Source organism: Dryas octopetala, chromosome 4 (assembly GCF_963921425.1).
Source record: "Dryas octopetala chromosome 4, drDryOcto1.1, whole genome shotgun sequence".
Taxonomy (NCBI): Eukaryota; Viridiplantae; Streptophyta; class Magnoliopsida; order Rosales; family Rosaceae; genus Dryas; species Dryas octopetala.
In genome coordinates this window covers 15,230,577-15,254,695 of record NC_141369.1, presented here as the reverse complement: position 1 = coordinate 15,254,695, position 24,119 = coordinate 15,230,577, and the positions used below count along the sequence as shown (strand labels likewise).

Sequence of the window (24,119 nt, the reverse complement as noted above, 5' to 3'; positions counted from 1 at the left end):
GAACCGTTCAAATTTTAGTTCATTACTCAAAGATAATTCGTGCAAAAAATTAGCTCAATCGAAGATGTAAAAGAGACATAATGATGGTCGAATTAATGAACGATCGTGATTTTTCTAATGATAATTAAATGGGTAGATGAATTTCGATTTAGCCGATTTTTTGTACGGATGATCTTTGACTATGAACATAGAAAATGAACGGGTCAGATTATTGAAATCACGTTGTGGTCTTCATAATTATGGAAACAACAAGGTTTCAACGGGAAAGTTATTAGAATTATACTCTTCAAGTGTATTTATATGTAGAAGCTCACATATCGATCGTGTTTTCAATGATCCGAACTGTTCAAGTTTTAGTTCCCCACTCAAAGAGAATTCTTGCAAAAAATTAGCTTAATCGGAGATGTAAAAGTGACGTAACGGTGGTTGAATTAATGAACGATTGTGGTTTTTCTAATGATAATCGAATGGGTAGATGAATTCCGATTTAGCCGATTTTTTGTAAGGATGATCTTTGAATATGAAAATAGAAAATGAACGGTTCAGATCGTTGAATTAATGAATTGACGATCGTGGTTTAATAAATTTAATTATAGTTGTATTATAAAAGTTGTATATACACATTTACATTTATGTTTTATTATACTTATTATGTTGTATATAATTTTAAAAGTTTATTACTTTATTATTTATGGTATTACATAATTTATACTATTACTATTTACTAACATTATAGTATTATATAATAACTTAATAAGCATATTAATAATTTATTAGGTAAACAAACGAAAAACCTATTAAATATGTTATGATTCCCAAATTGGGTTTTGAGTCGGGTTTTGGGCGGACCTAAACGGGCCGAGCTTCAGGTGATCCATGGGCTTTAAGGGGATGACTCAAGCCCAACTCAAGAGACTTTCGGACCGGACCTGCCCAAATTTTAGGCGAAATCGGACTTCGGGCCTAATGGGCCAAGCAAGCTTCGGGTGGGCTTCGGGCCTTGGACTTTTTGGTGAGGCCTACAATAATGTTAAGGACATTTATTATATTATTTATTAAATAAATTTGCTAGATTGGTCTGCTTTATGAACTAGTGATGTGATGGACCGAATTCTATATCCTATTCACTATTTTTTTTCTTTTTTCTTTTGTATTGTAATCCATGTGTTGCACATACATAGAAGAATACAAAATTCTTTCTTTTGATTCTCAGTTCTCACATGTTGAATGCAGCCTCCCCCTCCCCTCGTAAAAGTGTGAAAGCATTTATTCAAACGAATGAGCTGTTATTTCATCATCCAACTAGCATTGTAGCTGCTCGAGATTAATGGAAAAAACAGTTATGGGTCCTTTTCATGTCGCTTTTGTTTCTTTAATTGAAAAGAGGGTAGAGAAAGAAGAGAGAAATGAGAGAGAGAGAGAGAGACAAACTATGACTACAAACCATTTACCATTTACCAGTTTTTAGATTTTAGTTTAAAAAACCAATTTATGTGCTCCTCATTTGTCCTCCTCGTCTTCCATCTCTCATCTCCTTCTCAAATCTCATTTCTATCTACCCTCTTTCTCCCTCTAATTTTAAATAGAGATTTGGATTCCCTATTTATCTTATTTTTCTTCTCATTTTTCTTTCCCTTTTCTCCATCTCTCATCTCCTTCTCATCTCAATCTTCCCTCTCTTTCATTTTTTTTTTTTTTTTAATCTTAACTGTGTAATATTAAGATAGAATTTTTGTAATTTCATTCACATTTAAAAAGTGTTAAGAATTTATTTTATCATTTACTCTCTATTCTTGGATGATAAATACGCAATTATCATTAAAAGTCAAGTGAAAAAAAGGAGAAAATCCATATCCAAAAAATAGAGCACAATAAATAAAAACAGTTACCAAAAGGGCCCACGTGTGTTTTATTTTTCCGAAGGGAAATGGATGACTTGATATAGTTTCACAACAGTACATATTTCTTCCCTCTCTTACTGGTGATAACTTATAGGCCCAGCTTTAGCAGGTCCAACAAATCATTCAGTACCCAACTATACAGTCAAAGTTGCACATTTCCTCTGAAAAAAAGAGCAAAATTTTTTATGCCAAGTCAGAAGTATATTGAAGCTTAGAGAGTATATTGCATTGTTGTTTGAGATTGGGAAAATGAGAGCCAGAAGTTACTTATAAAACTAGGCTTGCTAAGTGCAGATGTTTTCAAATCCCATGTACTCTTTGTGCTCAATCTTTTCAATCATATTTGCTATTCCAACCCCACCTGTATGAAAAAACAAATTAGTTATCCATTCAATTAATCCTCAGGAGGAAAATAAAAAGGAACCAAAAACCAAATCATGGGCAGGACATGAAAAACCATAAAGTGGTGCATGTCTACATGTATATGAATGATACATACCAAGTGATATTGCACTGACAAAGATTGTTGTGGACAGAATGAAGATAATTATAGATGCTCTCCCTAATATGCTGATCACCTTTCTCACCACATGTTGCCCTACAAAGGCAGAAAAGCTGGCCACAGCAGCAAGGTAGAGAGCTGCAAGATGAATTAACAATGACCAGAGCCAATATCAAATTATTGAAGGGAAAAAAAAAAAAATAGAATTTGTCTTCCTACCATTCAACATTTGTTGACAGAAGCTTAAATGGATAAGAAGGTTACCGTAGGGAACCGGAAAACGTTTGAGGAGGTAGTACTCAACAACAGACATGGATGCAGAAAATGTCATTGCAAATGTGGCAGTGGCACTAGACACCTGCATTGTGAATGTAGTACGTGCTTATTTTTGGCCTGAATGTGCATGTGGTGTATTCAAACATGTACCCTTTGAGCTGTTTTAACTTCTAAGAGAAAGATGGTCCGTTTCTTAACGGGATAATTGAATGCTGGAATTATTTGAAGAAATTAAAGAAACACAACCTCAACTATTTCACTGTTTTCTGGTCAGACAAATATTTCACTTATTAAACATCAAGAGGAAGTATAAAATTCACCTGAGGTGGGATTCCCAGCTCTAGTAAAAGAGGACCCAGAATGAAGCCTCCACCAAGACCAAGCAATCCACCAACTATACCAGCTATGATGCCACAGGCAGAGTAAAGAACAAGCTGGTGCACTTTCCAATTTGTCTCTGATTCTCCCTTGGATGCAATCACTCTGTGTCCCTTGTACAGGTTCACTGCCTCATATGAAGTTACTCCAAAAGCCACAGGGATCTAATTTTTGTTAAGCAAAAAAAAAGGCAAAAGTTATGCCTTTGAAAACCACATTTCAATGATTCAAGCTCATAACGAGGCTTGTATTTGAAGCTCGAATAACGGAAAGTGACAACTTATATGTTTTCTTCTTATTAGGGACATGGAGGGTACCTGCAAGAGATTTAATACCCAATATGCTGCTGAACAAGTTGTGGTATAATTCTGTGCCCAAAAAACAAAGTTTCCCATCAGTCTGACTCCTTAATGCATAAAATACAAGCAAAGGGAAGTACCAAATCATAAGATTCTTAAGAAAATCAACAACATAGTAGATAAGAACCTTAGCAATCTGCAATGCAAGTATTGCAACCCAGACAGCAACAAGAACTCCAATTTCCTTCCAGTAACAATTCTCAAGAATAGAAACCTGAGAAGGTTACAGAAGTCAGTCTCTAAAACAATGTCAATGGAAATGTAAGCTGCAAAGATTTACAATTTTGTACCTCTGTTCTTTTAGATTCCATGGTTCCTGTTGCACTACCATTTCCTGAATTAAAAAAAAAAATTAATGTTTATATTTTAACAAAGAGAGAGTAGTGCTAGCAAAGAGAGAATGATGGATCAACTCACCATTCAACTGCATTTGTCTAGCAGCCTCCTGAAAGTCAAAAACTAGTGAGCCAAGATGCAGGGGATGGATTAATTAAGTCATACCAAATATACAAATAAACATAATCAACAAATTTTAAGACCACCTTTTTTAATACAGTTTCTTTTTTCCATGTTTCAACACCCTTGAAGAATGCCTTAGTTGATGTGCCTGCAGCAGGTCATCACTATGAGACTCACAGAAGTACTTGCTCAAGATTGAATGAGAAAAGGTTTGGAAGATTTTATTTCATATGATTCTTACCTATGAATGTAATAATTAGTAACACTGTGATCATCCAGTCTGCAAATATCACATTGAAAGCAACTCCAATACTGATCCCAAGCACAAGCATTGGTTGGAAAAGAAGCGCGAGGTCATAGTCGATGAGGGGCAGCTCAAGTGTGGGATGTCTGAGCCTTAAATTGTAGACAACAGATGAAAGTGCTGCACCAGTGATCATACCTGACCAACCAGACAGAAGAAAATTGCATTCAGGTACATTTGAAAAGTGAGAATAAGGTAGACAACTTTCCCATTCATCAATTTTGTGGGTGGTGATTAACTAAGGCAATGCCACAGACACCATTTGGTGAAAGCAACAGAGAACCTGATTGAAAATCGAGGTTCTCAAGCTCCAATCAGTCACACCCTCTACTCAAACAAGTAGTCAAATACTAGTTCTAAAATACAAGATGGGAAAAGACAACCTGAACTATAAACTGATGCATAAATTCACTTACACTTTGATATTGCTGTTGATGATTTCGGATCAAACCCAATAATCAAAGTGAGCATTGGAACAAAAATGCCACCCCCACCAACTCCACCCACAGTCCCAAAAGCAGCGCCAAGGAATCCGATTACTGTACCAACCACAATTTTCCAGCCAAATTTCATTTCCTGCATATCCAATTTCACCATATCATAACCTCAAGTAGTGAACAATTACTGGCCTCAAGAAAAAAAGTTTCCAAAAATTTTGAAGCACTAAACAATGGTGCTCTAGCACTATTCTCAGTACTGTTCCACAATCATTAGCATGACCAAATACAACTCAATTTTCTACACTATTTACTTCGCAATTTGTTTGTTAACTGGAAAAGTGTTAGAGGTTTTGGCTTGAAGGGTACACTGATGCTATAAGCTTTAAAATATGGTATAGTGAGTATCCTACAGGAATCAGAAGCTATAGTTAGATAACTGATCATGATCAGGATGATAAATCCAATAGTGGCCGAATTTTTACACTCGAAGAAGTAGAAAGGTAATGTGTAAAACATTGACGATTAGTCAGCATAATATCACAAGTTCAAAACAAAGCTACTTCAAGTCCACAAGACACCTTAGCTATTTTTAGTTTTATTTTTTTGGGTCAGAGACACCTTAGCTTAGTTTACGTATTAAACTTTCACTATGATATCACTATGAGGTGGTTTCTGCTGTTTGATTATATATTTGGGAAATTTTGTTGCAAATTTTCACTATTTCCCTTTGTTTTCTACAAAAATAGGTACTATAAACTATCATACTCCATAGGATAGTTTCTCTGAAATATTGAGCCTTCTTGAAAAGTCTTCTTTTTTTGGCCAGGGTTCTTGAAAAGTCTTCTTTATTTATGTGCTGGGGTTGGTTTTCATTAGTGCAATTTAGGTCTTGGGGCCCAAAAGTACGTTGGGGTTGGTTTTCGATCATTAATTAGTGCAAAATGCCGATAAACTAATATTGTCGGGCTCCATTGTACCAAACAGGCTGCTCAAGTGGTTCTGTGGCACCACCCCTCGCAGTCTAATGATATGATGAAATATTTATTTTTTAAGGCCTCATTTAAAAATCATTCTTTAAAAATGAAAAATGAAAAATGAACTATTCAATTCCTCTAAAAATGAAAAATTAACTATAACTAACTAAATGAACCAACCGAATGTTTGTAATAACTATTAAAATGATTATAACAATAATTAAATGGTCAAATAATTTTTGATTTGATTGATTTCTTGCATATATATATATATATATATATATATATATATGATTCTTAAATGATGATCTAGCTAAAGGCTAGTGTGGTTTAGACCTTTGGAACATTGGACCACATTATGAAGCAGGCCGTTACAATATTATCCCTTTATTATTATTATTATTATTTTTTAAAAGGGATCTCTCTTGATAAGAGATCATATACATAGGGTAATGTCTTTTTATCATATATTTGCTATGTTGTGTTGCTATACAAACTGTAAAATCTGGACCACATGCACATTAGGCAAATCAATTGTCTAAATAGACAGTCTTGGAATATAACATGCATGACAAACTCTCTAGCATCAATTTTCTTGTATGTATAAATTAAAACCGTTTTGAAAAATACTTAAGCAAGATTTTGGGAAGCTTAATGCATAAACATTTGACCCAATATGTGAATTGTCTATTCTGATGAAAGATATTGGAGCATCCCCCAAAATCAACAAGTAATGGGTGAAATGGCGCAATACTTTCTAAATCACTATACATGCATGCAAGGTGTTGATGTGTGAATCTTTCTCTCAGCATAAATTCCCCTAATTTGCCACAACCAAATTTTTTTTTTTTCTCTTAGAAAAAAACAAGAGAGTGCTAGTTGTCTTCTCTATTGTTCATTCTGCAGTTTAATTTCAAGATTAGAACTATTATCAAACAAATAGATGATTTTAGTAACATTTAGATTTACTGTGCTATTTATTTGATAAGAGTTAGATGACTAAATGATTTTTGATTTAATTAATTTTTTTATAAAGATATATTTAAAGAGTGATTTAAAAAATAAATTGCTCCGATCATGAAACTCTACTGCAAAACAAAAAAAGAAGACACAAATTAAAAGATAGAAGGCACAAAGGAGAATGAAACTATATATATATATATATATATATCATTCCTCTAAAAAGAAAGGAATCATGCATATTTCCAAATATATATATATATATATATTATAAGAAAAAAAGCTCATGATGAAGAAGGGAATGAAATTAAAGTAGACTTACTGGCCAAACATGCTGATAAGTACCCCTTACTGGCGAAACATGCTCATAAGTGCCCAACCAACGCCGTTGCCATAGGAAGCTTAACAGTCCGGTTGGATTATGAACAGCAGACTGAAACTTTCCACTCCCATTAATATTGTAACTTGAAGTAGTTGAAGCAGCATCTAATTGTTCCAAGCTGCTTTCTTGTGCTGAAGCAGCTACAACAGCAAGAAAACTAGTAACAACCAATGTTGTTGAAATCAACCATTGTAATCCAAGTACCGCAGCCATCTGATGATCTATTTCTTGACAAACCAAAACTCGGACCAAATATATATTCAAAAACTCTGACAAAAAAAAGAGAGTAGGTGTTGTTGTTGATCTCCCTCACTCTCTAATTTAGCTGAAAAAAGAGGTCACTCTCATGTTTTATAGCCCAAAACCTAGAAAGTAGAATTACTAGCAACTCTTGTCTGAATGCAATAAATGCATGCATAAATATATAATACATGTTAATTACATGGTCACCGACACATAACATGCACAAGCTGGAGCATATGAAATTAGTCAGTCAAACCAGTAATATATATTGAGCTTGCTTGAACTGACTCATCCATATATGGCTCTAGCTTCTCACTCATATAGTACAATCTCTCTCTCTCTCTCTCTCTCTGCTTATTTAATTATGGTACGTGTATTTCCTGAAATACATACAATTTTATTGTAATATGAACTGGATTTTCGTAGCAGATATTTTGTGTTTTAATGGGCTGTTTTAGTGGATTCTCGTAAAAGTTTGAAAGCATTTATTCAAACGAATGAGCTGTTATTTCATCATCCAACTAGCATTGTAGCTGCTCGAGATTAATGGAAAAAACAGTTATGGGTCCTTTTCATGTCGCTTTTGTTTCTTTAATTGAAAAGAGGGTAGAGAAAGAAGAGAGAAATGAGAGAGAGAGAGAGAGAGAGAGAGAGAGAGAGAGAGAGAGAGAGAGAGAGAGAGAGAGAAACTATGACTACAAACCATTTACCATTTACCAGTTTTTAGATTTTAGTTTAAAAAACCAATTTATGTGCTCCTCATTTGTCCTCCTCGTCTTCCATCTCTCATCTCCTTCCCAATTTATCTTGTTTTTCTTCTCATTTTTCTTTCCCTTTCCTCCATCTCCACTACAACAAAATCAAGCAAAGGCAACCAATTTTTTTTGGTAGGCATAGAGGCAACTGCCACTGTTGTTAGTTTGTATTGTCCCTTGCCATACTGCAGTCACCATATAGCATGTTGGAGGTTGGTGTTAGGGTGGCAAGGGAGCTAAGGCCACCCACATGTAAGAATGGTGGAAGCTTCTGCCAAAACCTGCCATGTCAGTCTGCAAGGTCTGGTCCTCACCAATGCTGCAGTTAGTGGGTTTCACTTGTTCACCATCTCTATTGAGGTTGCTATATTGGTGGAGGATTGATATTATTAAATAATGTTATGCCATGGTTTCTTCTACTATCTTGTTAAAAGTGGATATGAATGCTCACTAATTCCAACCATTGCTTGCTGCACTCCCACCTTATTGGTATTAGTTTCTGATTTGGTTTCAGTTATTAAATATCCTCCACCATGCAAGAACTTTGGTGATTATTTAACTTAGATTGAGAATGCATTTTCCCACCAAAACGATTGCTGCAGTGGGATTGAATGTACTGCATTGTCCAATTAATCTTTCATTTGCAACAGTCCGAATATGCATTTTTCAGTTCCAATGTGCTCTTATAATACTAAGGATGCTTGCAATGGCTGTTACACTATATTATTCATAAAATGTGAAAAGCCTACACTAATATTGGAGCAAGCATGCTTAACTTTCAGTCCAGCAATCCCATTAATAGGAGGGGTGTGTAGCAGAACCTCAATGCCATATCAGAAAAATAAAAAACCAAATAATTGACAACTCAAGTTACACAGCTGAACCCACACAGCCTTTCTTTATTGATGCAAATACGACTTGCTATATACATTGACATTGCATGTTTAATTCAAGTAGCGTTTCAAGTGCATAGTTACAACCATTCTAATATCTTTTCCCTATACTTTTCACAATTTCTAAAACAAAATGAAACTTAGATACCAAAAACAAAAAAAGCATAATCACTAGCTGTACAACACAATTTAATATGATCCCAACCATTCATCCACACTTCCAAACTTGGTGATATATATCATAGTCTAAACCATAATATAACCCACCAAGTTTCTAGTTCTATCACAAAAGCTGTTCAAAATACCAACAGTATATTACTCAAAACAACAAAAAGTATTCTTACTGACAGCCATAATTTCTTTTGCTATGTCGATCAGTTGTGTTGTGACCTTCCAACCCCGCTTCTTGAAGCGCCTGCATCTCCCGCAGCACCATCCTTTGCTCCAATTTCATTCCTAGCATGTTGTTGCGCCAACTGTTGGGGACCAGCCATTCCTGCTCTAGAAAATGGCGTAATCACACCTGGCATTTGTGGAATGTGGAAGGAATTTGTGCCAGTCTGAACTGGGGGTGCCAAGTATGGAGTGTTGCCGGTGCTTGTGCCAATGTTGGCCCTTAAGTAGCTGTCTACAGCTGTGGTAAGCCTCTCATTCAAGTTGAAATCCATGTGGGACTGTTGCCTTTGAATGTTCAATATATCTTGAGTGTTTACCATTGCAATCCTCTAGATCAATATTCTAAACTCTAGATCACTGCCAAATAGGATTTCTATTATGAAAAAAAGTGATGTAGGACAAGAAAAGGTTTTGAAGAATGAAGACCGGGCCGCCCCATTGAGGTCTGGTCCTCCAGAACCCCCTAGTGAAAATAGAGCTCAAGTGTAATTTTCCCTGCTAGAGGTCCGGTCTTCCAAACAGAGGTCCGGACCTCCCTGCATGAAATCTCCATTTCAAGCTGCATCATCTCTAGAAGTCCGGTTCTCCCAAGCAACGTCTGAACCTCCCTTCGTGCAAATTCCATTTCACTGCTGCTACCTTCACTGGAGGTCCGGTCCTCCAGTGTAGGGTCCGAACCTTCTTCCCTCATAATTTTGGCTCTCTGTTTTTTTTCTTTTCCTTTCTTGAGCCAAATATGCCTAACTTGGTGATCTAAAGCTTTTTCTCCTTATATATACATATATATATTGCTTAGGGAGATTAATTAAACTTCTTATATCTTTGAGTTAAAGTTCTCTAATGTGTGTTGCTTCTTAATATATGCTCGAGCGAAGACAAATTATTGAAAATGACATACAATCAATTAATCTTCAGAATATGTCATAAGTGCAGGGAATATGTCATACCTTACCATGTAAAGCTTCACAACCTATTCACAAAGCCAGGATGATTTCCAGCTTCATTCCCTCCTTCACTTCAGCTTCAGGGCCACAAAGGAAGATTTCATTACTTGATTATTCAGATCATGCGCTACCTGCTCTTTTCTCTGGTTTAACCAAATACAGTTGGTTTCCCAGTCAAAATCTGAGCTCACTAGGTGCTTTCGGGCTTTGATCTCCCTTCTGATCTATCAGTAAATCAAAGTGTGCTTTTTTCCATCTCTTGCTTAGCTTGGATATGCGCTTAATGGCTGGCTCTCCTCAGTACCAATGTGTAGAACAGTAGATGCAGATGATATTCTCTCTGTAAAGTCTCTTGAGTATATATAGCAGTAGGTCTACCTGCTTTACTGCAACCTTGTGAATGCTATTGTAAATATCTTAAACACTTTATGAAGGATTTCTTTACTGTATATAGTATCCCTTGAAGCCTGCCATTAGCCACAAGTGGTTGACACCTTATCAAGTCAGTCATGGGTAAATGTGATTCCAACCTACTAGGCACCATTAGAAGGAGGGCAAATATTGAGCATGGACGGGAGATGGCTTTTTAAGTTTGTCTCACAGGTTGATTAGCTTGTTTTATTGCAGTCTTTACTGACTCCATAGTTGGATTTGGAATTTTTGATAAAAAAATGGAAAAAATGGTTACTGTTTTGTACAATTTGGGTTGGTTATAGTACAACCCCAAGTAAATTGGTGGTGGTATTTGTGTGTGCTGACCCTTTTTTTAGTCCATAAATTAACTAAACCCTTTTTTTTAGTTTAAATTACATGGGTGCCACAATAACATCAACTAATCAGAAGCATTAGTTGCATATGGAATCACTGTTCATGTCTGACTTAATATGATAATCACTAATAATTAACATTAGTGAACAACCACATTAGCAATTGGCACCCCCCCCAACTTTAGTGGAAATCATTGGAGGCCTTACGCCAAAATTGTTGTAGTGCTCTCATCTCCTTCTCATCTCAATCTTCCTTCTCTTTCATTTTTTTTTTTTTTAAGATTTTAATTATTTGTTTTTTTTTTTGTTTTTTTTAATCTTAACTGTGTAATATTAAGATAGAATTTTTGTAATTTCATTCACATTTAAAAAGTGTTAAGAATTTATTTTATCATTTACTCTCTATTCTTGGATGATAAATACGCAATTATCATTAAAAGTCAAATAAAAAAAAGGAGAAAATCCATATCCAAAAAATAGAGCACAATAAATAAAAACAGTTACCAAAAGGGCCCACGTGTGTTTTATTTTTCCGAAGGGAAATGGATGACTTGATATAGTTTCACAACAGTACATATTTCTTCCCTCTCTTACTGGTGATAACTTATAGGCCCAGCTTTAGCAGGTCCAACAAATCATTCAGTACCCAACTATACAGTCAAAGTTGCACATTTCCTCTGAAAAAAAGAGCAAAATTTTTTATGCCAAGTCAGAAGTATATTGAAGCTTAGAGAGTATATTGCATTGTTGTTTGAGATTGGGAAAATGAGAGCCAGAAGTTACTTATAAAACTAGGCTTGCTAAGTGCAGATGTTTTCAAATCCCATGTACTCTTTGTGCTCAATCTTTGCAATCATATTTGCTATTCCAACCCCACCTGTTTGAAAAAACAAATTAGTTATCCATTCAATTAATCCTCAGGAGGAAAATAAAAAGGAACCAAAAACCAAATCATGGGCAGGACATGAAAAACCATAAAGTGGTGCATGTCTACATGTATATGAATGATACATACCAAGTGATATTGCACTGACAAAGATTGTTGTGGACAGAATGAAGATAATTATAGATGCTCTCCCTAATATGCTGATCACCTTTCTCACCACATGTTGCCCTACAAGGGCAGAAAAGCTGGCCACAACAGCAAGGTAGAGAGCTGCAAGATGAATTAACAATGACCAGAGCCAACATCAAATTATTGAAGGGAAAAAAAAAAAAAAAATAGAATTTGTCTTCCTACCATTCAACATTTGTTGACAGAAACTTAAATGGATAAGAAGGTTACCGTAGGGAACCGGAAAACGTTTGAGGAGGTAGTACTCAACGACAGACATGGATGCAGAAAATGTCATTGCAAATGTGGCAGTGGCACTAGACACCTGCATTGTGAATGTAGTACGTGCTTATTTTTGGCCTGAATGTGCATGTGGTGTATTCAAACATGTACCCTTTGAGCTGTTTTAACTTCTAAGAGAAAGATGCATATATATGGTCCGTTTCTTAATGGGATAATTGAATGCTGGAATTATTTGAGGAAATTAAAGAAACACAACCTCAACTATTTCACTGTTTTCTGGTCAGACAAATATTTCACTTATTAAACATCAAGAGGAAGTATAAAATTCACCTGAGGTGGGATTCCCAGCTCCAGAAAAAGAGGACCCAAAATGAAGCCTCCACCAAGACCAAGCAATCCACCAACTATACCAGCTGTGATGCCACAGGCACAATAAAGAATAAGCTGATGCACTTTCCAATGTGTGCCTGATTCTTCCTTGGATGCAATCACTCTGTGTCCCTTGTACAGGTTGACTGCCTCATATAAAGTTACTCCAAAAGCCACAGGGATCTAAGAAATTTTGAAGAAATTTAAAAAAAAGCCAAAAATGATGCTTTTGAACCACAATTCAATTATTCAAGCTCATAATGAGGCTGGTATTTGAAGTGCGAAATATTTTTAGAAGGTACCTGCAAGAGATTTAATACCCAATACGCCGCTGAACAAGTTGTGGTATAAGTCTGTCTCCAACAAACAAGTTTGTAATCAATCTGACTCCTCAATGCATAAAAGCAATGGGAGCACCAAGTTATAAGTTTCTAAAGAAAATCAACCACATAGTAGAGAAAAACCTTGGCAATCTGCAATGCAAGTATTATGACCCAGACAGCAACAAGTAGTGCCAGAGCCGTCCAGTGAACATTTTCAAGAATAGAAACCTGAGAAGGTCATAAAGTCAGTCTCTAAAACTTGTGTGAAGGGAAATTCAGGCTGCAAAAGTTATACCTCCTGATTTTTAGATTCCTTGATACTTGGGCTACCTGGTAGAGGCCTGTATTCAACTTCTTCACTTCCATTACCTGTGTAAAAAATTTCATATAACATCGTGGTGAAGAATTCATTTTAGGCATCCAAATTTGGATAGGTGAAAGACCACTTCTAGCAAACAGAAAATGATTGATCAACTCACCATTTGACTGCATTAGTCTGGCAACCTCCTGAAAATCAAAATGTAGTGAACCAGGATCAGGGTTTGATTAAGTTAAGCCAAATATACAAATCAAGCTAATGAAAAAATTTCAAGACTACCTTTTTTAGTATAGTTTCTCTTTTCCATGTCTCAACACCCTTCAAGAATGCCTTAGTTGATGTGCCTGCAGCAGGTAATCATTATGAGACTCAAAGAAGTTGTTCAAGATGAAACAAGAAATTTCATATAGTCATACCTAAGAAAATAAAAATTAACAACACCGTGATCATCCAATCTGCGAATATCACATTGCAAGAAACTCCGATACTGATTCCAAGCATAAGCATTGGTTGGAACAGAAGCGCCAAGTCATAGTCGATGATGGGAAGCTCGAGTGTGGGATGCCTTAGCCTTAAATTGTAGAAAACAGTTGCAGCTGCTCCACCAGTGATCATACCTGACCAACCAGACAGAAGCATGCATAATTGCAGTAAGGCACATTTGAAAAGTGAAAAGGTAGACAACTTCCCAATTTATCAATTTTATGGATGGTGAGTAAATAAGGCAAAGAGAGAGACATCATTTGGTGAAAGCAAGAGAGCGTCTAATTGAAATTAAGGCACTCAAGCTCCAATCAGTTACAAACCCTCCACTCAAACAAGTAGTCAAATACTCTGTTCACCCGGCTGCACCAGCCTTCAAAATCGGGACCTTGAGGTTTCGTGCATGCACTTAACCACAAGGCTGAAAGAAGGCCAGTAACAAGTAGTCAAATACAATTAATATAAAAGATTGGAAAAGAGAACCAAAGTATAAAATGATTGAATTATAACATTAAGTATAAACCAGAAGCTCCAAGCAGTAGTATAAAGTTTCAAACTGACTGGGATGATCTTGGGGGTCCCTAATTGAACTATACATTCTGCAAAGATGTAAAGCTTCTATTGCAGGTGTAAATTGAAACTGAAAAAGAGGGAAAGGTTTGTGAGAAAGGACTTACACTTTGATATTGCTGTTGATGATTTCTCATCGAATCCGATAATCAAAGTGAGCATTGGAACAAAAATGCCACCCCCACCAACTCCACCTACAGTCCCAAAAGCAGCTCCAATGAATCCAATTATTGTACCAACTACAATTTTCCAGCCAAATTCCATTTCCTGCATATCCAATTTCACCACATGAAAAGTGCACCAATAACATTTCAAAAATATTATAAGAGAAAAACTAATCAAGAAGGGAATGAAAAGTAGACTTACAGGCCAAACATGCTCATAACCCAATTGACCCGGTTGCCATAGAAAGTTTAACACTCTGGTTAGATATTCAGATTGAGACTTTTGAGTCCCACTGTAACTTGAAGCATCTTGTTTCAAAGTTTCTTGTGCTGAAGCAACTACTGAAGCAGTTACAACAAGAAGAAAACCAATCACAACCATTGCAACCCACCTTAGACTCCACCACTGTAATCCAATTTCAGCCATCTGATCGATATCCAAAATATCAAACTTCCCCAAACTTGTATTTCCTCAAACCAAACCTCAGAACAAATAAAAACTCTACCAAAAAGAAAACCCAGTTCCTATATGGACTTGTGCTCCACTTAGAGCTAGTTGCTTGTTTCTCTATATATGGTGTTGGTAACTGAATGGTGTTGATAACTGCATCACCCAGAGATGAAAGTACTAAGAAGCTTCTTTCCATAAAGAACCAAAAAGCTATCAGAAATGAGCTCTGCTTTGTCACGTATATACTCCCTCTTACTCTCTACTTGTCATTCTCCTCTCTCTCTCTCTCTCTCTCTCTCTCTCTCTCTCTCTCTCTCTCTCTCTCTCTCTCTCTCTCTCTCTCTCTCTCTCTCTCTCTCTCCTATATATATGATCTGTCCTATTTCCAACTTACTTTCTCAGGAGGAGTGAGATTATTTTCATCATCTCATAAATGATAAATCCGCTTTCCCTTGCCAAATAATAATGAATCATTGGGAAATGTGCAAATTAGAAATTTCACAACACAATCTTATCATATGTTGCTTTTTTTATAATCCCATTATAAAATATTTCAGTGCTTTCAGATTGTCTCGTTCAAACATATCATGAAAGTACTCAAACCAAACCTCAAAACACACAAACACAAAGAATGTAGGATAGTCCGACTCATGATCTAGTCACCCCAAAATGGTATTACCCCCAATCATCCATCTATGAGGACCTGTACAACATATTGTTTCGTACTAGAGTGAAAAATAATGATTTTACGTTATGTAATGTTAAGGATTAGAGTTAATTTAATTAGCAGCCATCTCTCTTCTAAGAAACAAATATTATATATATATATATAAAAGTGTATTTGCCATATGAGCAAGACAAACCCACTTCAACAAAAATGCATGTGAGAGTTGAAAATCTGTGCATCAATTAAATTAGTGAAGCTTATTTTCCATTACCAAGTGTAAGTTATAGCAATAGTGCACCTAACAGGTACCTGTTAGTCGTTATCAAATTCAAAGCAAATTAGTCAAGCGGTCCACAAAGCTTGAGCCTTGAGGAAGGAACAAGTTTGATCTGTGCTTAACTGCTTACTATCCCCATAAACAGATTTAATAATAACATTATCATCACATGTGATTAAGTCAAATTAATTTCTGTATCTCACTATGTATGTATATTTTATTTCCTAGAAAATGGAGCTGCATTGATTTTTTTTTTATTTTTTTTTATCAATTAAGGCAGAAATCTCAACTAACTTTCAGAAATCAGTATAAAAAATCACAACAGATATTTTAAAAAAGCAGGTAGAATCTGATTTTGTGGATTGTTTTTTGTTATATTATACAACACTGGAATCTGAGTGTGTAAAGTACAGCAGAGTATGGTGTGGCGACCATCCACTTGTGGTTGATGGACTGACATTCTTTCATCTTTGCAGAGACCTTGATTTTACAACTTACAAGTTCTTCATTGCAACCAAATTAGACTTTTTTTTTTCTTCTTCAATCATTAATGAATGTGAATCCCTTATTAATGTATGAACATCCATGAAGATATGATAAAACTAGAACTTTCATTGATGAATGTGAACTTGCCAACACAAATGTTCATCCTTTTATCATCATCCCTTCACCAACAATGTCAATGCCATTGAAACCTGCTTACCGACAAGTAAATAATCTCTTTTTGTGTCACAACCAAATTCAAACTGAAATTCCATTGCTTGATTGATGATTCCATCTTCATAACTATCCCATTTCAACAATCAAACACTAAACAGATCTTCTAAAGCTTTAATAGTAGATACATCAACTCTTCCTCGATTTGTTTAGAATCCTTTTTACTGTGAAGCTTTGCATAACAAAAACAAGAGGACCATGCTTTGAAACTCTCATATCACAAACTAATTAAGTCATGACTCCAATCAAATCCATCAACTTAGAGAAATCCAAGGCTGAATATTAACATACATTTCCTATCTTAAAAACAGAAGAAAAAGTGCAAGCATCAATAAAGTCTTCAAACCAATTGCAACAAAATTTGTGTATATCCAATCCAAAATCCAATCCAACAAGAGCTTGGAATAGCTCATTATACATTTCTACTATGCATTACAACAACATCCAATCCAAAATCTAATTAAAAGTTAAGACATCCAAAAAATTAAAACAAAACTAGCAAAACTAAAATGTAATTATGGTTTTAAACATAACCTCCAACCAAAATAGGACCTTCACCATCTTTCTCTTCCTCATCATCTTCTTCATCACCACCACCATTTTTGACCTTATTCTTTTTATTCTCTCCAATCTCTAACCCAACAAACCCATCCACACAAGCCCTATCTCCACCCTCCTCTCTCAGATCTTCACCTCCCACAATCACCTTATCCCTCTTCTCCTCCTCACCACTCACCACCACTTCATCTCCACCAACCCCCATCCACCCACCCTTCTCGCCGCCGCAAGGTCCCGACGGCCGAACCTCCGTCCCGGCTCCGACCACCGCATCTGACCGGTCCTCGGCGGCAGTCCAGGGGTCGATGACGCAATCATCGTCTTGGGTTTCTTCGTCGGAGGTGAATATCGAGGTGGCGCGTGACTTCACGGCGGTGGCGGCTTTGAGGAAGGCTTCTTTTATGGAGTCCGGTGGGAGCGCACAGTCTTCGAGGCCGGCGTCTTCGAGATGTGGAGGGAGGATGTGGTGCAGTAACTCAGCAGCTCCTTGTTGTTCCTTGGTAGCCTCCATTGTTGGATTTTAGAGAAAGCTTTGCGTAGAAGAGGTGTAGAAAATATTGGGTGTGTTTGGCAGCTTGGATAAGAATTTCCTTTCTTAGCTTTGATGTTGTGAATGTGATGTTTAAACTTTAAAACCTAAAATGGCTATCAGCTGCGCCACGTGTCATATGGCAGAGGAACACTAGTGTTCATTACGTGTCAGTCAATAGCTGCTTGTTCAGGTAAATAAAGAGAAAAAAAAAAAAAAAAAAACCTTCTATAAAAGTAAAACGATCCTATATGCTTTTGATGAAGTTTTTATCTGCCTATACTGATCTACAAATTGTAGAAATGAATTACCAAGCAAAGGCATTTAAAGCCAATACAAAACAAGCTCTCAAATAAAAATCAACCTAATCAACTACCCACATTCATAACTTAGTAACATAAGTATTTTATATTTTTGAACTGTCTAGTAAGAAAACATTATTTCCTATACATATGTACATGCAAGTGAATCTCACCGACCCAAATTCAGTCTAATAATGCAAGCATCTTATGCTGTCAACCTCTTTGAAAACATTTCCCATTGAAAAATGAAAAATTCCTCCAACACTACTTGGTTAAGCATTTAATTAATGAAACTTGGTTAAGCATTTAATTAATGAAAACTATGTAGTAGGGTTTCTGGAAACTGATGCCTACCGAGTACAACATAACAAAAGTTCGAGAATCAATATCCTTAGCCCTAACCCACGGCTATAGTATATGACCAATTGACCAATACATTTCCAGAAGAAACAACTGAAAGTCAAAATACAATCATTAAATATAAACAGAAACAATACAATGTAAATAAGACGACTTATCCCAATCCACTTATAATACAAATGAAATTTCTGTAACCTTCTCTATATAATCATCAACTGTTTATGATTACTGATTCTTAAATCACCAAGTAACATTGACAAATAATTGCATAATGCAATCCACAAGAGCTACGCCATTCAGCAACTCTTTCAGCATTCACAGCCAGTAGATCTTTGCTGCCTCCCTCCCCCCGCAACGTCGATTGTGTCAGGAAGGTATCTTTCATCATCCACAAACAAAGGTCCAAAAGTGTTTCATTAATACCCCATGAGAAATTGAGTATTCCTACTAATTTAATGTTTGCATTATGTGGGAAAGAAAAGTGGGAGCAAGGGAGCTTATAAAAAGTTCATTTACGGTAACAAGTCATGTTTCTCTTTGTGGCACTTGTGTTATTTATTATATTGTTACTAATATCAACTTTAGGTTTAAACCAAAAACAGGAAGTAGGTAAAGACTAAGAGTGTAGGCATCATAGCGAGCCAAGAGCAGATTGAAAGTGCAAGCACTGGCTTTCTGAGATGCCATTCTTTGTTATCAGGTCCTCTACTAGCAAAAAAGGAAGACACCCTTCCGAGGTCCGGATTAGATGAAACAGCACTCGGTGTCTTCTGAGGACCTCACAAGAAATGAAATCATAACTATGTTCTACTATATTTGTCAACGAAATCATAAGCAACTTTTCATCCATACTGGCTTCAGCCTATTGGGTCAGAAAAACTTGTGTAGGACGGTTATATCACGTCATCATGCTAATGTGATAGGTCTAACCACTCAAACGAAATCATTTGTTAAAATTTTAGAATGATATTCTAAATTTGGAAGTTTATTCTTCATTTCCAATGCATGGTGTGTATTGGAAATGACAAACTTCCTTTTATGTTTTAACAACTGGCTTTCTTCAAATAGTTAGACCCACCACGTCAGCATAATGACGTAATATAACGGTCCCACACAAGTTTTTTTCTGGTTGGACAGGCCATCAGTTCTTTTGTAATAGCTGCGCAATCAAAACCAAACCATTCTGCACAAAATTTTAAAAAAATGTAACACCACTTTGATGCTTTGTGCAGAACCATCAATCCTGATCTGACAGCTAACGTTAAAGATGTTCTTCCCCATTTCAAGTGGAAATGGAGAGGATCCTTATCCATAAACAATAGCAATCATGGGCCCCAACTTTCAAGACCAATTTCCTTATCTTTTTCTGTCTCTCTTTTTTCAAGACAGGCATTTGTGTGTAAACTTTGTTATCCCTATTGAACACTTTTGTGAAGGTAATTAGCTTCCCAATACCAATACTATGATCAGAACTATTCACCAAGTCACTGTGGACCAATAAAATTTGATGGTCAGCTACCGTTGGATTAAATCGGAAGGTAGAGTTTAATCAAAACAATGAAATGGATTTATATTTTTCTGGTTAAGAACTTCTCTGATGTAAACTACATAATTCATTCTTGTCATAAGTCATTAAAATAGAATGATCTCTTATCATTATTTAATTGGTAAAAGTGATCTAAACAATAAGGTAGCCTCTCTCCACATAAATCTCATCCCTCCATGAGTTAAATGCAAGAACCCCTTGATAAAAGACGAGAAATACCACTGGACTATAATTACTAATAATCAAAAGCAACTATAACCAAGTGATACTCCTCTGCCTTTATAAAAGTAGGTATAGCTATCAACTTGTGGGAGAAGAGTAAATATGAAGAGAATTGCCATCCGTATTCTGTAGCCTACCATCACCTTTTTATAAATTATCCTGTTAGCCTAGATACTCTGTATACTGATTTTTTGTAACCTGACAGTGGATTCCTTATCCATATCTTTTGAGTTTTAATAAATTTTTTTTTCTCTTTAAAAAAATATATATCTCCACCTATTCACATAATTATCTCAAATTAGAGTCCCCCATGAATAAAATATTTACTAAAATTATTGAAGAAGGACTAAATTCCATGGGGAAAAAAGCAGAAAATGAAAGGGAGAAGGTAGAGTAGGAAGCAAAATGACAATTCAGGTAAGTAAAGAATACTTACATTTCTTCTTCAGGTTCATTCTTCAGTGCGTTTTTGGCTATACATTGGAAGGCATCATCCACATTAAAGCCTTCTTTTGCAGAGGTCTCAAAGTATGGTATGTTTCCCTTGGAAGCACACCAGGCCTTTGCTTTCTTTTCAGAAACCTACAGCCAGACGAGTAGAACCATATTCACACAATATGAGAAAAGAAAAGAAGCACATACATCCTAGAACAACAACAACAAAGAACCTCCACATTTTAGATGGCCTACCACTCGACTATTTCCGCCATCAACATCAATCTTGTTTCCCAACACAACAAATGGGAAGTTCTCAGGGTCAGATGGACTGGCCTAAACATCAAATTCAAAAAATGTAACTTTCAGTCAATCAATATGCTTTTGGGATTATCCAGGAAACCAATCTTATGGTAATTACCTGAATCAGGAATTCTTCCCTCCAGTTGTTAAGATTATCAAATGATTTCATGACGTTCACATCATACACAAGAACACAACAATCCGCACCACGATAGAAAGCCACGCCAAGACTTTGAAACCTTTCTTGCCCAGCAGTATCCCAAATCTGTAAACATAAATAATAAAAGGTGTTAGCCTTCTAATTTACAAGTGAAAGTATCCCACATTTTCTCTGCCAAATGAAAGTTTTATAGTTAAACTCAGTTTTTTGCTGCCAAGCATCATCAAAAAAGAAGCAAAACAATTGGATACTTGCATCACATTACCTTCTGAATGTGCTAGATAGGGTTTCAATAGTCAATACTAGAATTAGATGAAAATCCAAACATGAAGCAAATCTGTTTGTTTCTAATATATGTTGTTGTATTTGAAAAAAAAAAGTTTCTGAAACTGATAAAGTAAATTTTTAGTCTTCCTTCCTTTTTCTTTTTTTGGTCTTTTGAAACTAACTTTTTTATAATTAAATACATTCACAGCAATCACTACATTTAAGTCATTCTTTGCCTTTCAACATCAATGACAAAGAGAGATATAGTGGAAACTTTTCTCATTAATCCCATAATGTTTAACTGTCTATACAAGCATTATAAACCAACCAAACTGAAAACAGAGTGACCGGTACCAATCATGATTGTTCATACATTCATTGCACAATGCGGCATTCGAATTAATAGAAACAAAATGAATGCTCAGAGCTCTCTCACCTGCAATGTGAACAACCTATCTTCAAACTGAACCTCCTTGGTCAGAAAATCCGCTCCGATTGTCGCCTTGTACTGATTACTAAACTTACGATTCACATACCTAAAATCGAAAGAGATAAAATACATAATAAATTAACAAACCAACAAAACAAATCCAAAATGTAATAAAAATGAAAATGAAAAGCCAAGATCTAGGTTTCAGGCAATACTGATTCATCAGCGATGTCTTCCCCACCCTGCCAAATTAAGGAAAAAAAGAAAGAACAAAGCAGATATTAGCATAAAAATACTTTCTTTAATATTAACAAATCAAAGTTTAAAACTTTAGCATCAATAACAAACAAAATTAAACTTTTAAGAAAAAATTTATATCACTAAATCTAATGCATGCAACTATTTGACCAAAGGTAGAGATTTCTTTCGTGTAAAATCAAGAGACGAGATTCAGAACTTTGAAATTTCGTTCGTTTAAGCAAAACTTACCCGCTGTCGCCGAGGATAATGACCTTTAGAAGCATGCGTCTACGAGAAGCCATGGATCAATGTCTCGAAGAATCGACTTTAGGGTTTCCAATGCAAACAAAAAAAAATTGGGATATTTTGGAATTTGGTATTTGAAAGTTTGAGAGAGAGAGAGAGAGAGAGAGAGAGAGAGAGAGGGAGGGGAATATCCTTGAGCTGGTATTGATGGGAGCGAATAGTTTTTGTAACGACAGGCTGGACACGGTTCCACTGTTCCTCAGTTTTTGATATTCCAAAAGTACCCATGCTTTGTAGGTAATTTTACGCGCTCTTTCTAGTTGGACTTTCTAAATATGGAATAAAAATTTAAAACGAGTATATCCCATTTTTGGGAATTTCAAATCAATTCCAAAAGCTTCTGTTTTTTTTTTTTTTAATTGAAAATTTCGTAATACTTCATTTAAGAACAAAATTAAGTTGTCGTAGATTATGATAGATCCATGTAGGGCTGCCCATCGGTCGATTTGAATCGATATTGGGGCTTACCAAATCAAAACTAAAAAATTCGATATTTTTCAATTTTGGTATTTTTTGGTTTCGGTATTTTTGGGTTCGGTAATTTTTTGTAAACTTCAGTTTTCGGTTCGATTTCGGTAATTTTATCGGATACTTTCAGTTCATTTTCAATTTACTTCAGTATATCTTTAGTTCATTTTCGATTTGATTATAATAATACTAATTATTATATACCAATATAAATTAAAATTTAATCAAATATGATGCATAAAATATAATGTTTGATGAATATATATATTTGCATGAGTAGTATTGGTAGTTTAGTATAGTACTAGTATTAATTGTAATAATATTAATATTAGTAATAATATATACTAGTATAATTACTTTAATAATATGTATTAGTACATATCTTATTAATTTAGTATGTATATATACCGATAAATATGAATAGATATATATATATGCATTACTTACCTAAATATGAGATTCTTATTTTCCTAAAAATAATAACATTTACTTTATTAGAGAATGACTCTATATCTTAACTCACATTTTTGATAATATTTATATGATAACATTATACAATTATATTTTCTTATAGTTGTTTAAGATATTAGTAGTTTAATATTTATTGTACCACTAACATAATAGTATTATATAAGTATATATAACTAAATTTCGGTAATTGTTTCAATTTTTTTCGGTGTATATTTTAATTTTTTCGGTAATAATCAATTCGGTTTCTTTCAATAATAATTTTCGATAATCGGTCGGTTTATAAATTTTTTTCGAATTTTTTCGGTTTCGGATTTTCGATCTTCGAATTGTAAAAATCGATATACCAAACCAAAAAAATTCGATTGGTAATCGGGTCGGTTCGGTAAAAACTAAACCAAAGGGCAGCCTTAAATCCATCCCTATCTATCCAAAAAAACAAAATGCAACTATTATTCTTATTTTTTTGACATGCATAAATTAATTTTTTTTATGGCAGTTTATCTTTGACCTACATGTTAGACTATGAAAATCCATATCTAGTTTAGGGTTTTGGTTCGAAGGTTATAAAATGTGGTGTGAGTTCATCTCTCTCAACTAGTTCCGATTCGAAGGATGATCGAGGAGACTAGTCATTCCTACCCTATAAGCATGTTCATGGTGCGATCCTTTTGGATTTAATGTGTTCTAATAAAACATTAATTTGTAGACTCGTATCCGAATTATTAGATCATATATAGATGGTTGAGATGCAAAATAGGTGAGAGTTGATGAGATGCGTATCAATAATTCATGCCTCATCTAATAGCTGATATGTAAGTGCTCATTAGATCACCTCTGAGAGGTGGTTTTCTCTAATGATCGAGGTCGTAGGAACCTGTTTCTTAATCGTTAGGTCAACTAGATGCATTGAAGATATATAATGTAATGGTTAAGATTCATTGGAGACTTTGGA

General features: G+C 35.3%; 4 protein-coding genes across 6 annotated transcripts; all 4 read right to left on the bottom strand.

Annotated features, from left to right (window-relative positions):
* Window positions 1-1,834: 1,834 nt before the first annotated feature.
* On the bottom strand, window positions 1,835-7,418 carry LOC147287227 (sulfite exporter TauE/SafE family protein 3-like). 2 transcript variants are annotated; one of them, XM_086241222.1, is made up of 13 exons: window positions 6,876-7,418; window positions 4,596-4,755; window positions 4,117-4,317; window positions 3,959-4,023; window positions 3,834-3,861; window positions 3,707-3,750; window positions 3,544-3,630; window positions 3,375-3,425; window positions 3,000-3,221; window positions 2,668-2,761; window positions 2,401-2,541; window positions 2,169-2,262; window positions 1,835-2,062 (listed from the first exon to the last, which is right to left on the bottom strand). In XM_086241222.1, the coding sequence occupies exons 1-12, from the start codon at window positions 7,146-7,148 to the stop codon at window positions 2,186-2,188; spliced, it is 1,443 nt and encodes a 480-aa protein (XP_086097348.1). In that variant the 5' UTR covers window positions 7,149-7,418; the 3' UTR covers window positions 1,835-2,062; window positions 2,169-2,185. The 2 variants fall into 2 exon arrangements, with proteins under 2 accessions (XP_086097348.1, XP_086097349.1); XM_086241223.1 differs by lacking the exon at window positions 6,876-7,418 and adding an exon at window positions 5,030-5,292.
* Window positions 7,419-11,352: 3,934 nt separating this feature from the next.
* LOC147287226 (sulfite exporter TauE/SafE family protein 3-like) lies at window positions 11,353-15,073 on the bottom strand. Of its 2 annotated transcripts, XM_086239433.1 has the most exons (13): window positions 14,661-15,073; window positions 14,402-14,561; window positions 13,658-13,858; window positions 13,521-13,585; window positions 13,402-13,429; window positions 13,218-13,291; window positions 13,064-13,150; window positions 12,902-12,952; window positions 12,561-12,782; window positions 12,219-12,312; window positions 11,949-12,089; window positions 11,717-11,810; window positions 11,353-11,610 (listed from the first exon to the last, which is right to left on the bottom strand). In XM_086239433.1, the coding sequence occupies exons 1-12, from the start codon at window positions 14,883-14,885 to the stop codon at window positions 11,734-11,736; spliced, it is 1,425 nt and encodes a 474-aa protein (XP_086095559.1). In that variant the 5' UTR covers window positions 14,886-15,073; the 3' UTR covers window positions 11,353-11,610; window positions 11,717-11,733. The 2 variants fall into 2 exon arrangements, with proteins under 2 accessions (XP_086095559.1, XP_086095558.1); XM_086239432.1 differs by having other exon boundaries at window positions 11,353-11,810.
* Window positions 15,074-16,939: 1,866 nt separating this feature from the next.
* LOC147287225 (uncharacterized) lies at window positions 16,940-17,759 on the bottom strand. The gene has a single exon (XM_086242241.1). It carries the CDS (start codon window positions 17,637-17,639, stop codon window positions 17,094-17,096), a length of 546 nt encoding a protein of 181 aa, XP_086098367.1. The 5' UTR covers window positions 17,640-17,759; the 3' UTR covers window positions 16,940-17,093.
* A 618-nt stretch (window positions 17,760-18,377) lies between these two features.
* On the bottom strand, window positions 18,378-22,344 carry LOC147287224 (ras-related protein Rab7). Its single transcript, XM_086239646.1, has 7 exons — window positions 22,172-22,344; window positions 21,898-21,924; window positions 21,689-21,788; window positions 20,944-21,090; window positions 20,778-20,858; window positions 20,524-20,669; window positions 18,378-18,697 (listed from the first exon to the last, which is right to left on the bottom strand). The coding sequence occupies exons 1-7, from the start codon at window positions 22,222-22,224 to the stop codon at window positions 18,628-18,630; spliced, it is 624 nt and encodes a 207-aa protein (XP_086095772.1). The 5' UTR covers window positions 22,225-22,344; the 3' UTR covers window positions 18,378-18,627.
* Window positions 22,345-24,119: the final 1,775 nt, after the last annotated feature.

Excerpts from the sequence above, each read along its gene's own strand:
- LOC147287227 (XM_086241222.1), bottom strand. The coding sequence starts at position 7,148 with ATGGCTGCGGTACTTGGATTACAATGGTTGATTTCAACAACATTGGTT. Across the intron at positions 4,756-6,875 it reads CTTATCAGCATGTTTGGCCA|GAAATGAAATTTGGCTGGAA; the intron begins GTAAGTCTACTT and ends TTGGATATGCAG. Across the intron at positions 4,024-4,116 it reads ACTAATTATTACATTCATAG|GCACATCAACTAAGGCATTC; the intron begins GTAAGAATCATA and ends GACCTGCTGCAG.
- LOC147287226 (XM_086239432.1), bottom strand. The coding sequence starts at position 14,885 with ATGGCTGAAATTGGATTACAGTGGTGGAGTCTAAGGTGGGTTGCAATG. Across the intron at positions 12,953-13,063 it reads TTGCATTGCAGATTGCCAAG|ACTTATACCACAACTTGTTC; the intron begins GTTTTTCTCTAC and ends TGTTGGAGACAG. Across the intron at positions 11,811-11,948 it reads TGTCAGTGCAATATCACTTG|GTGGGGTTGGAATAGCAAAT; the intron begins GTATGTATCATT and ends TTTTTCAAACAG.
- LOC147287225 (XM_086242241.1), bottom strand. The coding sequence starts at position 17,639 with ATGGAGGCTACCAAGGAACAACAAGGAGCTGCTGAGTTACTGCACCAC.
- LOC147287224 (XM_086239646.1), bottom strand. The coding sequence starts at position 22,224 with ATGGCTTCTCGTAGACGCATGCTTCTAAAGGTCATTATCCTCGGCGAC. Across the intron at positions 21,789-21,897 it reads AAGACATCGCTGATGAATCA|GTATGTGAATCGTAAGTTTA; the intron begins GTATTGCCTGAA and ends TTTCGATTTTAG. Across the intron at positions 21,091-21,688 it reads ATAGGTTGTTCACATTGCAG|ATTTGGGATACTGCTGGGCA; the intron begins GTGAGAGAGCTC and ends TTATGTTTACAG.